The sequence below is a fragment of the Trachypithecus francoisi genome, unplaced genomic scaffold (genome assembly GCF_009764315.1).
Source record: "Trachypithecus francoisi isolate TF-2019V2 unplaced genomic scaffold, Tfra_2.0 Lachesis_group10, whole genome shotgun sequence".
Lineage (NCBI taxonomy): Eukaryota > Metazoa > Chordata > Mammalia > Primates > Cercopithecidae > Trachypithecus > Trachypithecus francoisi.
Window position 1 is genome coordinate 47,374,506 of NW_022681455.1, and position 16,655 is coordinate 47,391,160.

The window sequence follows — 16,655 nt, forward strand, 5'->3', positions numbered from 1 at the left end:
ACCTGTGGTCTCATTTCTAACCTAAACAGGTTAGACTAGGTCACTTCTGTGTTCCTTCCATTCAAATTATGTCTTATTTATTGCTCGTTTTACTGTTGCTACTTCATTCTCCTCATGCCCTAATCCCCCACTCCAATTCTCTTTCCCCTTCCAAGTTACCCCCAACTGAACTACCTACTCAACTAAAGTTTACTACAAAGTTATTTTCAATTACTACCCAATTACTATCTCCCTGTGGTTGCACGATCTGTTTTCATAAAACTAATTAATGACTTTGATGCATCAGTAACCCCCTGAAATGAAGTATTAATTACCCAGCATGGATGGATGCTCTTTGCCAGCCTGCTAACATGGTTCAATTGAACCCCTTGGCTCCTGACACTACCCAGTTCAATAACACCAGGCCCCCTTTCCGTAATATAACCAGATATGCCTGACAGTCTCCAGCAGAAAGCTCCTTATAGTAAAGTCACTGTTTTGATTTACTTTTCCCTCCAGACCTCATTCAACACTTAGAAAGAAGAGTTCTATGTTACATTTGTGAAAATCTCTATCACTTTAATAATGGTTTTTAAAAGCCCTTTGCTAAATCTAACTGAAACTTATTGCTATTCCACATGAGGTAACAAAAAGAGACCCGAAGAAATAAGCCATTGCCAGAACTGTGCTAGGTGACTCAGCAGAAAATAGCTGTGATTCATTTGCTGCTAAGGAAGTTGTATCAGCCCCATTTTATAGATGAGGAAACTGAGGCTCTAAGAGGTAATAACTTGCCCCGAGCCATAGAACCAGGATTCAACACCAGGTCTGTCTAGTTTCAAAGTTACCCTCTTTGCTGCCAAGTCACTTCCCTGTCTGGACCCCACAGCATTTAGAGAAAATTGACAAACCCTGTAATCTGATTACAAGCAATCACATGACCACAAGGCATTGCCTGAGCCCCTCTGCCAGAGTGAAGGGGGTAGAGGTGAGATCTGTAAGTACCTGGGACTCAATGGCAGATTTACACTCCAGCTGGATGATTGCCCTGAGATAAATATGAAAGATTCTGTAAATACCAGATACCTCAACAGTAGTCAATAACTTTGTTTTCTATTGAAAATATTTCAGATCCCAACAGACCAGTGGCTGGTTAAAAAAAAAAAAAAATTCAATTTCTACTAAAAGTTTATCTCAAAGGAATTCTAGTCACAAATAAATATAAAATTACAACTATCTAAGAATTATGATATTATCTCAAGCCTGTTTCCCCTGCTTTCCCAGCTGTCCACTTAATCAAAATCAAATTAGATTTCAAGACCTTCTATAGGCCTATATAGGCATATGAGATTGGGCTCTGGGAGGACAAAAGGGCATATTTCCTTTGCCAGAAAAGTATTTCTTGACATCTGAATCTATGCGGTCTTTAGAGAAGAGGAATTCAGATAATAAGAAATGCTTTCTAATGCAAATCTATGTGGTTCCAGGATTTCAGATATAAATGAGGGTTCATATAATGAGGGTTACCAAGCCTGATCACAAAACAATTTATCTGAATCTATTCAATTCCTAAGTTCCGACACTGTAGAATACTTGTATATAATGGTTTCTCCCTTAAAAAATAAAAACAAATACATCAACCTAAAAAGTTTCAAATGATGAGAGACAATGATTTTAAAATTATTCTTCTGAGTGTGAATTCTAGTTCAATTCAATCCCGAGTAAGGGGTCTTGGCAAGTAGAACACAAATATACTCAAATTTTTTTGCAAACAAAAATCTTAAGAGGCAAATGGAAAAATGCTGATTTCTAAATGCTTGAAAGAAGGATTATCAGTTATAAGAAATTTAGGGAAAGTCTTCGAAACGGGAATATGGACTGGAAACGTATACATACATAGATAAAGCAAATATGCCAAAATGTGAATAACTACTGAATCTAGATGGTAGATTTATTATTCGTGGTAATGTGCTTCCAAATTTTCTTTGCTTTGTAAGTCTTCTCTTAAAACGTTATTTTAAAAAATTAAAGAGAAGGGCCAAGAGTCAAGTAACTTTAAAACAAAAATTCCCCAAACTTTTCCTGAGCTTCTGATCGTTGAGTTAAAACCTCTTGTTTTCTTTCCTTCTTTCTTCTTCTCCTGTGCAGCACAGACTTTAGTACATGAAGCAAGGAGGTGCTTCCACTACATAAGTAGGGAACAGCACCAACACTTAAATCTAAATTGTCAATTGCCAAGTGGACAGCGAGGGCCATCTGCTGTCTAGAGCTCCCTGGGATCACTGGATGTCATGGGATAGAAGAAGGAACCGGAGTACAACACCAAGATGTTCTGCTCACCTTCCTTCGGAGCCCTCAAGCCAGAACACAGAGATGGCATAGGTGAGTGAACCTTAAGCTGGGAGCCAATGCAGAGCCTGCAGAACAAACTCACCCACCATCAGGGTAATCTCAGGATTAAACTGGCCAAAAAAATGCCAAAACCACTGGGGAATTATTTTTAAAAACTCCCACTCACCCTAGATCTGTTCAACACAAAATAATGAAAAGGTTTTGTTTCAACTGCAACCTTACTTAAGGCATATGAAGTTAGCCTAGGTTAGCTGGTCACGGTTGGTTTCTTGCTTAAATACCCCAAACTCAAATCGAGGTAGTTGGCTATAATTGTCTGTATCTACCTTGTCTTAGAATTCTCATGTCTAAGAGTTAATTTCAAAATTGAGCTCCAAAGTCTATAAATCCACCCCCATTTAAGTCGAAGTGTCAATAGCCAATCCTTGCCCTAAGCAAGAGAGCTGTGCCTTTCCTGTATGTAAGGAGAAAAGCCACAACAAATAGTGCTGCACAAATCTGCCAAAGCTGGTAAGAACCAGCTGGCTCCAGAGGGAGGAAAAAGGGGGGAGCGGCCCCGCCCCGCTGCCGGCGTGGGTGTCTGCAAGCTGTCCAGGCTGCTGACATCAACGGTAATGGTGTTGCAGCCCTGAGCTGACTCACTGACTAGCTTTCTCAAAAAGAGGAAGTGAGGACAGTGAATAAGTGGGTTCTCTTGGTTCAGAGCTGGAGCCCACTCACGTTAGAATGTGTTGCCAAGCCTTCTGAGAGCTCAGCACCATCGGAACATGAGGAGATCATGCTCCGTTGGAAATTCCTTACGTTTCCCTAAACTTCTATTGGAAAATCTTTCCCACAAGAAAGCCTTTCGATAATCCTATCCATGAGAAAAAGTTTCACAAACCTTTTTAAAGTTTGCCATAAGACACTGTGGAGGATGGAAAGTAATTTCAAAGGAAACTCAAGACCTTGAAGTAAGAAGGCTTAAGTTCATCTTTATGACTCAGGCTTTTTGAACTCAACAAATCTGATTAAATTAGCACTGCATAATAAGTCCATTAATTAGATTCATGCCATTAGAATTACAATGCATATGGTCTACAAGTCCAAGTAACCTTTGACTTTAACCTCTGACTTCCAAGTCTCGGCAACTCAGTTTCCCTCCATGGTGGTAACTACTGTTACCAAGTCACAATATACTCGTCCAGAGATAGTCTATACTTATACCAAAAAATAACTACATATATTCTCCACCCCCTTATTTTTTAAAACAATTTTTAACATCTATGTATATACTGTGTGTGTATATATATTTGCAATATGGTGGCACAATGTACATACTGTTGTTTTTTTTGTTTTGTTTTGTTTTTGTGTGTCTCCCAGGCTGGAGTGCAGTGGTGCAATCTCAGCTCACTGCAGCCTCCACATCCCGTATTCAATTGATTTTCGTGCCTCAGCCTCCTGAGTAGCTGGGATTACAGGCACGCACCACCAGGCCCAGATAATTTTTGTATTTTTAGTAGAGATGGGGTTTCACCATGTTGGCCAGGCTGTTCTCGAACTCCTGACTTCAAGTGATCCACCCACCTGGGCCTCCCAAAGTGCTGGGATTACAGGTGTGAGCCACTGTGCCCCATCCTACATACTACTCTTCACCTTGCCTTTTCTCATTTAACCCTTCTTGAGGTTAGCACATGAAGAGCTGACTCACTTCTTCGGACAAGTGCATGCTATTCCACTGTATGGATGTTCAATAACTTACATAACCAGTCCTCTAGTGAAGGGCATTTGTAGATCTCCTCATTCTTTTGCTATTACACATGACACTACAATGAATACACGTGTACTTGCATCATTCGGAATGCATGTGAACCTCTGTAAGATAGCTTCCTAGATGTGGAATCATAGGTCTCTGTGCCAGCCTGAGAGGTTAAAAATCTGCATGTTTAAAAAGTCTGCAGTTTTCCTTCTCTGTGAACTGTCTTTTTCACAAGACTGCACATGTTTTTCTTAATTTGTAAAAACTCCTTATTTTTCAAGAAACTTAACCCAATGTTTCAAACAATTTCTACCTGTGATTATTTTGTCTTTTGATTTGCATATAGTGTTTTCTGGCTTGTGTATTTATTGTTAAGTAGTTGCATTGTTCTTGTACGACTTCTGTGTTTTATGTTATTCTCTACTGTTGTGATTATAAAAACAAAACATTTCCCCCAAGTTTTTTTTTCTAATACTTTTTTGGTGATAAGTTATTTTAGTTGTTGGGCATTTAATTTCAGTCATCCTCTGAAAGTCCAACTGTAGATCAATCAAAGCTTCCTCTCTGGCAACTATTTATTAAAAAATCAGGAATGACATTAGTTTCTCCCAAGGAAATGGTGACAAATAAAGGATGAAAACCTCGAAATTAACTGATATAAAATAAAACCTACTGCTGACCATGATGCTATTCCTCATCAGCAAGTATACCTGTTATTGACACTTGGTTTATAACAGAATAAGGGACACTTTCACAAACACAGAGTGGAGAAGCTAGGCCAAAGCTGGAAGCTATTCAACTTTATCCAAATTGGTGCTTTGGCCTTAAAAAGAAAAAATGAAAATGTGCTCTCCTGCACTGGTAATTGATGGAGAAAATAAGTTTCTTTTCACAGTATTGATTCTGATTTCCTCGCAATGAGAAAGCCAGTAAGGGCGTAGATTAAAGGGGTGGGAAATGTCATCCACTAACAGACCCAGCCTTTTCTGAATGGTGAGACTCTCTGTCTCAGAAAAAAATTAAAGCCCACTTCAATCCCTCTGTATAGCAGCTTCACAGAATATATTCTCAAGTCTGGCTCACATATCTTTCCCTCCTATAAAACTGTCAGTATCCTAAGGGATGATTCTGTTTTGTATTTTGTTTTGTTTCATTTAGTATCTTAGTGCCTGGTACAGGGCTCAATACATAACGGGTGCTCTGATAATCTATCAAATAAATTGTCTGTGTTAAATTATTTCAACCTTAAAAGCAATACTAATAAGAGTGTGTGTGTGTATGTGTGTGTGTGTGTGTGTGTTGGGGAGGGAGTGTACATTAATATAAAGACCCCAAGAATCTGTTTCCTAGACTTTTCTCCTTACGATCTGCATACAGCAAGCTCAACTACTACATTTTTTTAATTCTATGATGCGTATTTTTTTTTTCACATTTTAACATCTCTGAAATGGGGATGTCTCTTACAATTATAATTAGCAGTATTTTATTTCTTTCTCGGTAATACATAATGACAATGGTACATCTTACAATTGACACAGGATTCAATGAAATATAGTAATATATCTGTATTAGTCAGTTTTCATACTGCTATAAAGAAATACCTGAAATTGGATAATTTATAAGGAAATGAGGTTTCATAAGCTCACGGTTCTGCAAGCTGTACAGGAAGCATGATTGGGGATGCCTCAGGAAACTTATAATCATGGTAGAAGGCAAAGGGGAAGCAGGCATGTCTTACATGGTCAGAGCAGTGGTGACAGGGGGAGGTGCCACTCGCTTTTATACAATCAGATCTCGTGAGAACTCTATTGCAAGAACAGTGCCAAAGCGGGAAATCTGCCCCCATGATCCAGTCACTTCCCACCAGGCCCAACCTCCAACACTGGGAATTACAATTCAACATGAGGTTTGGGCAGGGACACAGACGCAAACCATTTCACCTATACTTCTCAGGACCATGAAGCTTGCTAAATAAACCAGTTATAGAGCACCCCGACAGTGTTTGGGATGAAACAGATACTTAGCAAATGCTGGTCCACTTTCAACTTAATGTGCACTTATTGAGAACAGGATGCATTTGCTGTTAAGTCAAAAAAAGGACGATGTAGAATTCAAATTCCAACACAGAAAATAGTTGCTAAGATTTACTGAGCCCCCTACTCTACGTCAAGTGCAGGACTGGGCATTTACACTCACCTCTAGTTCTCAGCAAGATCTTTCCAAGACACTTACAAAGAAACTGAGGCTTGGAGACTTTATAGGACTTGCCCAAGGTCACATAGTGAGTGGCAAAAGCAAAATTCAAACCCAATTCAGAGGGACAAAGTCAAATTCTTGAATTTATCAGTTCCTTCTAGTAGTTCCTGGAGATTCAAAGTGCGATCTCTAGCACGTGACGTGAAATGGGATATTAAAACCTTACTTCTATGCCTTAAATATTACAGAACTGTTAAGGGTTTCTAAAAAGCTTGCTACTGAGCAAAACAAGGATATAAGTAAAACAGATGTTCTTTGCAGAGTCAAAGATTTGAGAAGCCCTTAATATGAAAAAGCACGTGGGGCTTCCTATGTGGAAACCAAATGTGAACGTTTCAGGAAAGAGGACCAAAATATAGTCTTGAAAAAAAACTAGTCTGATTTTTTTAAATGACTTTCAAATGGACAAATATATATCTGGTCTAGCTTTCTATGTATTTTTTTGGCAGGTTGAGTACTCTTTCACTCTGATGCTTATAATTCCTCATGCACACTTCAATGATAATTATTTGCACATGCATCTCCATTGCCACAAGTGAGTTACTGAAAGGCACCGACCATTTTTCTTCTTTACCCAGTACCAGGCACACAGCTGGTGTCTGACAAAAGGTTGTCGACTAACTGAATGAAACCTTGGACTATGATAATAAATAGAACAGCCTGAAATGTCATTAAAAATCTAACTGCTATTTATAAACATTGCTCTTTTGTGCACAATGACAACTTTAAACACAAGCATCACTAAATGTTCCTGGTTCCAAGTGTGTCAGTCAGCAATCCCTTTATAACATCCTCTTCTCACCACCACCCCAGAAGTTCCCTAGAGCCCACAGTCACACCCTACCAATTAAGTAACTTGACCTTAAATAACCCTCCATGCTGTAGTAACATGGCAGAGGGCAGCTGCTAGATAACATGCAAGTTTAGCTGTTACTTTAGGTCCTCAGGTCTTAGGACAAGAATCCCTATTTTCTAAGAGATGACAAATAGGAAAATTAATGACAAAGACTAATTTGAACAAGCAAAAAGTCAACAGTTAATGTACAGCTGGTAGTTGCTTCAACTCGCCCTCACTGTATTAAATTTCTGAAAATAGCTGGTCTCAGTCAGACCCGTAGATAAGGACAGCTGCATCCTGCAGCTGGTAAGCACAAAATCAGTAACTGTAGTTCCCTCTGCAGCAGAGGCAGGCGTGCTGTTCTCACCAAAATAGAAGGGCCAGTACTTCTCTAGCTGTTGGGATTCTCCGAGTTGATTATACAGAGCAAAGCCATCCAGGCTCCAACACAGAGTCTACTATAGTAGAGAGAGAGAGAGAGAGTGCCTAAGTGCACAAATGCTCTGTTCCTGAGACATAGGTCTCCTATGTGGTTCTGGAAAGGACTAAAATACCCTAACAAAGAATCATTCTATTATATAGAAATCAACAACAACCACCACAAAACATTGGCGGTGGGTCCACTGGCTGTTAAATTATAGTGTAGTTTTAATCTACTGAATCTTATGGAAGGAGAGATAAGAAGTAGAGCATGGATTCTCCACTCCACTGCCTGGTTAACGTCAGTCCTTTATATTTGTGAATCTCTGATCAAAGCAGACAGCTAAAGGAACAATTTATATTATTTTAAATTGTTGTGGTTGTTTTTAATATCATTTTTTAAGTATCTATAAAATTTCTTTTTCTGCCCCTTTCTCTCATGAAGCAATGAAGGGATGCTGAAACTCTAACCACAGATATAATACTTCTGAACCTAGCTGCTAAACATCACCTTAATATCTCACTCTAGTATGGCCCACAGTAATTTGATTATTAAAATTAATTTTGATAACCACTCCGAGTGTGAAGAGCAGGTCCTGTAATTTCCATTTTAAAAGGAAAAATCTCAGAGTTAGAGAAATTGTTTGCCCAGGGTTTCCTATGGAGAAGAAACAGACTCCCTTCCTCCCACCCTGTCCAAAGCACAGGGAAAGAGTGTACTGGTTAAGTCTCTCTGCACATACAAAGGCTGTAAAATAAAAGAAGGGAGCTAAAAAAAAAAAAAACATGGAAAACCAAATCATAAGGAAAACCAGAAATTCACTTGCTCAATTTCGTTTCTCTTTTTCTGCCAGCTATTGAGGAAGCAGACCATTATCTCCCTTGCTAGAGAAAACATCCCAGCCAGCCTAGGAACATGTGCTCAGGCAGTAAGCAACACATACCTACAGTTAGCTGGGATTTCCAGCTCTGGGGCACTGAACCCAGATAGCAGCCTTCCTGCTCGGCCATCTGCTTTCAGCAGTCCTGGAATTGGGTGAACATCCCCACCCAACACTAAGTGACCCTCAGTATTCAGCATCTAAAAGACCCATTATGTGTATGAGTTTTAACTAGTTAGGAACATTCTTCCATCTCTTTTGCCTCCAGAGCCTGGAAACAATTGCAATATTAATAGTCAACATCTGACGAGTGCTTACAGTGGGACACAATCACCTCATTCTCAGAGTAACCCATAGGACAGGCTCTCATGTTGTTCCTATTTCTTCATGAAGAAACTGAGGCAGAGAGGCCAAGTAATTTACTCAGGTCCCCAAAGTGACTATGTTTCCAGGACAGGGATTTAACCCGGCACACGTCTCCATACTGATGTTCTGATCAGAGCCTTACTGGCTGGTTAGATGGAGATCCAGCACATTCCTCCCCCCGAACTCTTGGATTGACTCCTTTAGATTATCTAAGTATGTGTAAATGTCTTCCTTCCATCCAAATGTAAGCTTCCTTGATGGCAATTGACTTTGTCTTACTCATCTTTGCATTGCCCAAAGTGCCTGTTATAATATTGTGCACAAAATTTGTTATGTAATATAGATTTAAAAATAAAATCGCATCCTCTCCTTTGCTGGTTAGCAGGGGAAACTTAAACCCAGACATTAAAGGACTAAAGGAAAATAACTGGCAAGCTAGAATTTTATTTCCAGCTATCCTTCAAAAAACTAAGGTGAGATAATGCAATTTATTTATTTATTTAGAGGGTACTTTTCAGACCAAGAAAAACAGAGTTTACTGCTGGAAACCTATACAGAGAAGTATTCTTTAGGCAAAAGAAAAATGATCTCAAGTAGAAGTTGAAGCTCCAGGAGGAAGGTATTAAGAACAGAAAAGATCAATATGCGGATAAATCCGTGTGACTACTGACTGTGTAAAACCATAACAACTCTGCCTTTTAGCAGTATTAAAAGTGTAACATGAAAATTCATGAAAACAAAAGCAAAGTGTAAGAGGAGGATAAATAGGATTCAAGCCTTCTAAGGTTGTTGTAGTATCTGTAAAATCGTAAGAAGTACATTTATTACTTATATGTCATAATTTAAGCACGTGTGTTGTAATCCCTTGGGTATTCATTAAAAGAGAAGTAAAAAATGTGAAATTAACAAGCTAACAGATGAGGAAAAATGGAATAAGAAAAAAATACTTGATTATTTCAAGAGAAAGCAAGAAAAGATGGAGAGAGAGAGAGGAAGCAATGAGGACAGGACACATTGGAAACAAAGATACGGTAGATTTAAACCCAGATATTTCAGTAATTACATTTTTAAAATTACATTTAAAAAGCAATTATATAATTACATAAAAATGTAAACACACTGAAATTCTCTAATTGTCAAAAGCTGTCAGACTAGATTCAAGGAAAAAATCTGAAATATATGCTTCTTACAAGAGACACTCTTTAAATAAAGACAGAAAAAAATCAAAGTAAAAGGATGGAAAAAGAGATAACATACAAATTGGAATGCTGTATTAGGGCAGTGTTTTGTTTTTTAATAGCTTTGGCAAAACTGCAATCACTTCCAACTATCATCCCACTGCTTTGCTGCTTCTTCCAAATGCTCATGTCCCAGAAAGGAAGAATAGCTATGATTCTGGAAGGCTGGGTTCATTTTAGATGTTGAATTTGAAAGAAGAGGGTGCTGAAAAATAACAGCTCCTACCTCAGATAAAGAAAGAGTCAGACTCTGAATGGGTGTAATTTAAAAATGGCGAATAGGCCACCACAGTTAATAATGAACTGGCTGTTCTTGACAGAGGCAACTAAAAGCCACACCAGGATTAATCCTTTGAGTGGATTGAGTGGAACATAACACAGGCACTTTCACGCTTATGAAGAGAAAAAACATTGACCATTAAAAAAAAAAATAGTCATTTTTACCCATTAAGAGTCCCTTAACTCCTGGGGCAAAGCCCCAAATCCCCAGCAGTACCACCATGCAGAGGGAGTACAAGCCCATCACAGGATGAGAATAAGAAGTCTCAATTAAGCCCCCTGCCTTCTGATTCTCTTGTTTGACGGGACAACTTTCAGAAATAAACTATGGACAGAGAGTAACATACTGTGCAATTACCACTTGAGTATCCCTAATCCCAAAATTCAAAATCCAAAACTTTTTGAGCGCCAACATAATGCCACAAGTGGAAAATTCCACACATGAGTACTTAACACAAACTTTGCTTCATGCACACACTTTTTCTAATTTTGTATAAACTTACCTTCAGTCTATGTATATAAGGTATATGTGAAACATAAAGGAATTTCATGTTTAGACTTGGGTCCCATCCCCAAGCTATCTCATTATGTATATGCAAATATTCCGAAGTCTGAAAAAATCCAAAATCTAAAACGCTTCCAGTCTCAAGCATATCAGATAAAGGATACTCAACCTGTAATAAGAACTGGCAGCCAGAAATCCATGTTCATTGGCTATTAAAATTAGAGCTAGAGCTGGATCCAAAATGCTGCTAGACATTGATGTATATTATTAAAACATGAACTAAAAAACTTAATATTGCCTTCTCAGCCTCCATCATTAACTCACAGGCTATAGCAGAACCACAGAGAAAGCTGTACAGTGCTTTGACATTACTGTTCTCAAAAAATAAATAACAAAAAATAGCTACTATTACAATCTTTTGGTATTATAGAAGAGATAAGGGGAAGGAAAGGATTAAAGTGTACAAGAATTTGGCACTTAGGAAGAAGGTGCTTTGTTCTCTTATTTGTTGACCTAATGATTTTATTATGAATCACTCTTTTTGACACGCACTCTCCCCTTTTTATTTTTCCATGGGCCCACCATAGGTTTGGGTTAACCAAATCCTAACCTGCATCAGTCGTATGTTATCTTTCTTTTTTTTTTTTTTTGAGACGGAGTCTCGCTCTATCGCCCAGGCTGGAGTGCAGTGGTGCGACCTCGGCTCATTGCAAGCTCCGCCTCCCGGGTTCACGCCATTCTCCTGCCTCAGCCTCCCGAGTAGCTGGGACTACAGGTGCCCGCCACCGCACCCGGCTAATTTTTTGTATTTTTAGTAGAGACGGGGTTTCATCATGTTAGCCAGGATGGTCTCGATCTTCTGACCTCGTGATCCGCCCACCTCAGCCTCCCAAAGTGCTGGGATTACAGGCGTTGAGCTACCGCGCCTGGCCATGTTATCTTTCTTTTAGGCATCATCAAGGACATTAGGTGACTTATTCTCACGTATCTAAATCCTTCTTTGAACCTTAGGCTTGTCTTCCAGCTCTCTCCTTAAACCCAGTCTCTAAGAATGCATGGCAATGCTTTGCCTCTAAACTCCCTGTATTCAAACTGCAGCCATTTTACCTAATTGGAGGGTTAACATCTTCCTCACTTTTCCCCAAATCCAGCTACATAAAGCCTAGTTTTAGTTTTGAATAATATTTCACACCTAAATTATTTCTTAGAAAGTCGTAAGACACTGGTGTATGCCTTTGAATGTTTATCACTTGGGTCTATTAATAAGTATTTTTTCTGAAATTCCACATTTCAAAGAAGTTAAAAATATGCCAGGAGCTTTAAAAGACCACCTTCAAAGTCAATTAGCACCTATAAATTATTATCATCCAGTTACTTGGATAAAAGATTCACCTGATAAATGGTTACATCAATTGTCAAGAAGTACTGCGCTATCAGTATAAAAAGATAAAAGCATTTGGACTTCTTAAGTACATAAAGTATACTTACGCATAAGTATAAAGTATGTAAAATGGAATCCTTTGATACACAAAATGTGATACAGAATGATAGTAAATTGAATTGATGTCATAAAAAATCTCTACCTAGCTCTTTTAGGTAACAAATTTGGACCACCGTAATAATAACACAGACCGGCCCTTTAAATCTTTTTTTTTCTTTTTTTTTTGAGACGGAGTCTCGCTCTGTCGCCCAGGCTGGAGTGCAGTGGCCGGATCTCAGCTCACTGCAAGCTCCGCCTCCCGGGTTTACGCCATTTTCCTGCCTCAGCCTCTCGAGTAGTTGGGACTACAGGCGCCCGCCACCTTGCCCGGCTAGTTTTTTGTATTTTTCAGTAGAGACGGGGTTTCACCGTGTTAGCCAGGATGGTCTCGATCTCCTGACCTCGTGATCCGCCCGTCTCGGCCTCCCAAAGTGCTGGGATTACAGGCTTGAGCCACCGCGCCCGGCCTGGCCCTTTAAATCTTAAGTGGGTTTTATCAAGTCTTAGTGGTAGCACTTTCTTTACTTTGGGAATATGTTCTGAAACCTGAATCGAAGTCTATGGAAAATATGATTCAATATCCAAATCTGTACTTTATTCATGGCCTTTCAGGGAAGTACATACAATTAAAGAAAGGTTAAGTAAAATGAGTTACATCATGGTCGTAACTACCATTTATAGAACACTTGCAATGAGTCAGGCATTTTATATGCTTTATTTCTCATCTTAATCTTATATAGCAGGCTTGAAAACGTGAATAACAGAGGCAAGGAAAGTTGAAGTAACTTACCCTTCGTCACCTAAGCTAATATGTACCACAGCCAGAAGTCAAATCCAGTGTTGTCTGGCTCCAAAGCCAGGGTTCATTGGCTATAAAGAAATCACACTCCTGGGTCCCCTCAGTTCCCATCTGATGTGCTCCATGGAACAACCCAAGGAGGAGAATCAGTTCTGTCATCAACTGTTGCTGGCACCACCTGCATCCTCAGGACGCGAGAATGCTGCCTTCATAAGCCACTTCACAAAAACACCCTCTGGAGAAGAGGTGGGTGTAGTAAAAAGCGTATTTTCTTGGTTTTGTTCAAAGTGTGCCACGCAAAAGGATATGGTAAATGGGGTAACAAAGAGAGCTTTTAAAAACACTGATTCATACTCTGCCCCCTGGAGATTCTGATGTGACTGCTCTGCAGGTAGGGTCCGAGCATCAGTATTTTTTTTTAAGTTTTCTAGATGATTCTAATGGACGGCCACTGAGAACCCCCATTCTAGAAATTAGGGTGTGTGCGTGTGTGTGCGCCTATCCACCGAATATGTTATTTTTCTTTGTTCCCATACAACTAATAAAATTTGAAGCATAGGAGCAATAGGTCAGTGGTAAAGACACACAACCAGGGCTCCATTACCTGGGTGGTGTCTTCCATCAGCCCACGAATCTTCTCCACAACATCGTTTCTCCGGTGCTGGCGCAGGGCGCTAATTAGCTGGGCGAGGCTGGCCTCGGGTCCCCGGATGGTCCAGTGCTGCAGAGCTGCGTAGGCCTGCTCGTGGTCGGCTGTGTATCCGTTGGAGAAAGCAGCAACCTCTCTCTCACTGGCATTGCAGAGAAACTGATAGATATCTTTCCACTGGCTTCCCACTTGGGCTGCTACAAGCTTCAGGATGTCGATACCTACACCAGAGAAAAAATAAACAAATGAGGGCTTGTAAGGAAAGCTTCTTATCTAAGGCAGCTCTGTTTTAATGAATGAACTAGAAGAGGCATGCTTTCCTATCGCCCTGTGTCAAAGGAATGCATTGCCTCCCTTAAGCACTTGGCACAAGCAGCTCATCTTGTGGACTAGCTGGTACCCTCATACAAATTTCACTTCCTGAGTGCAGAATCAGAAGAAAGAGCGATCATGGAATTATAATAAATCAGACCCAAAAAGATGTTTTGAAAGCCAAACCCAAATAAGGTATTCACAGTGATTTCTCTGTTACTGTAGTAATCCACCCTTGTTGAAGGAGAGGAGTGGATAAGTTCCAAGATCCCCAGTGGATGCCTGAAGCCATGGATGGTACACACCCCTTTACACACTATGCATGAATTTCTTTTTCCTTCTTCACAATGTCATGGATAGAAGATTCCTTCTTCTTGTGGATCTTAGCAACCTCAGCATACAATTGTCTTTTTTTCCTTATTATTATTATTATTATTATACTTTAAGTTATTTTCTTATTAAGTTGGGAACTTTCACATTTTCACTTAAAGGAAGCACTTTATGGCCGCTGGCATATCCAAATTGTCAGCATCATTCCTCTCGAGCTTTGGGCCATTATTAAGTAAAATAAGGGTGACTTGAACACAGGCACTGTGGTACCAGTACCGAGACAGTCAATCTGATAATCTAGACGGCTACTAAGTGACTCACAGGCAGGTGAGGTCTCCATCATGGATATGCTGGACAAAGGGATGATTCCCTTCCCCAGAAGGACAGAGTAGGATGGTACAGGACCGTGAGATTTGATCACATTACTCAGAATAGTGCATAATCTAAAACTTAACTACTGTACTAAATACAACAGTAACCAAGTAAGTTAGAGGCTCCCATCTAAAAAACATGGTGACTTCATGGCATTTAGAAAAAGGGAAGCCGCAAATTAAAACTGCAATGGACTTTACCCAGCACTGTCTAGGTAAAAGGTGTTCAAATTCTGGGAATGGTGTCCTTTATATCAACTGACAGTGTGCTCACCTGTTCCAGGCCAATGGAAGCATTCCTGAAGAACACGTAACTTGTGCTCAAAGTCATGTTCAACAAGCAATTTTCTAATTCATTATTCAGTCTCCCAACTTGACTCACATAGTTATAATGAAGACAGCAGCCAAAGGGACAGTGTAATAACAATAGCTGTTATTTTCTAGGTATTATGTTAAGGCATTAGCTCACTGAACATCTTTATAAGGCATTAATATTTCAATTACACAGGTAAGAAAAAAATACACTTAGAAAAGTTAGGCTACTGGCCCAATATCACAAAGGTAGTTGAGTTGGTTATTGAACCCAACTCACCAGGTTTGCAATTGAAATCCTATATGTGTAACCACTATGAAATGTGACAATATTGATGGCACATTCTAAGAGGAAGGAAATGCCTTGGCTTATAAATGACCATGACTGGTTATTCTGACAGACAGCTGTCCCCAGTGATTCAATATATTGTTATTCTGGCTCAGCAGTCACTTGAAAACCCAGTGAGTGTGCATTTGTGGTCCCCAGATCTGATGAACAGATGAAATGGTGATGATGAAACTGGTGAATTGCAAAAATCAAATCTCAAGATCCAAAAACTCAGGATAAGCACCTGGCACCAACCCTTCGTGAGGAGAGGCTCTCCCTGAGGAGCTCACTTTGGTGTCTCTCTCTTTACGGCATCTTCTCTCTACAATTACCATTGGCTTTGCCAGGATTTACATGTGGGGTGCATATATCACCCTTATAGTAAGGGCTCTGGTATTTTACTACAATGGGTGAGTAAGTCCTCTGAATCCATGTCATGTCTTTGTTGTTGTTTTTTTTTTTTTTTAGATGAAGTTTTGCTCTTGCCACCTAGGCTGGAGTGCAATGGTGCAATCTCAGCTCATTGCAACCATAGGCCTCCTGAGTTCAAGGGATTCTCCTGCATCACCCTCCCAAGTAGCTGGGATTACAGACACCTGCCACCACACCTAACTAATTTTTGTATTTTTGGTAGAGATGAGGTTTCATCGTGTTGGCCAGGCTGGTCTCGAACTCCTGACCTCAGGTGATCTGCCTGCCTTGGCCTCACAAAGTGCTGGGATTACAGGTGTGATCCACCACACCTGGCCAATATCATGTCTTTGAATGAGGCCCTGCTCACTTGCCCTGATAACATAGCTGTTATAGTTAACAATATCTTAAAAATATTTACTACTCAGTAAAAAAATATGGTCACATTCCCAAGTGAGGCTTAGGAGAGAAAGGAAAAAAGAAGACTAAAGAGGGGCTTACTGTTCTGATTTCTCAATCAAAGGTTTCCTAGAAAAAAAAATTTTTTTGCATCCATCAGTTGTTCAGGAAAATATATATAAAATGAGCTATCAATTATTGCCAATAAAAACAATAATAATTATAAAAGTTTCTGTAAAAACGAAGGACACTGTGGCTCCTCAACATGCATTCTTACTCTGCCAAGCAATCCTGTTGAGGCAGATGATGTGGAAAACTGTAGACACATCCTGAACCAATCCACTGAAAATGGTTTTCAAAAATAAGTTCCTAGTAGAAGGCTGTTTTCTTGTCAACTATAAAAGTAGAATGC

General features: G+C 39.6%; 1 protein-coding gene across 1 annotated transcript in view; it reads right to left on the reverse strand.

Moving 5' to 3' along the window:
- Positions 1-16,655, reverse strand: part of TNFRSF21 (TNF receptor superfamily member 21) — a 74,264-nt gene that overhangs the window by 8,849 nt on the left and 48,760 nt on the right. Inside the window, exon 4 of the mRNA XM_033217392.1 lies at positions 13,736-14,001. Within this exon, the coding sequence (XP_033073283.1) occupies positions 13,736-14,001 (266 nt within the window). The remainder of the gene's footprint in view (positions 1-13,735; positions 14,002-16,655) is intronic.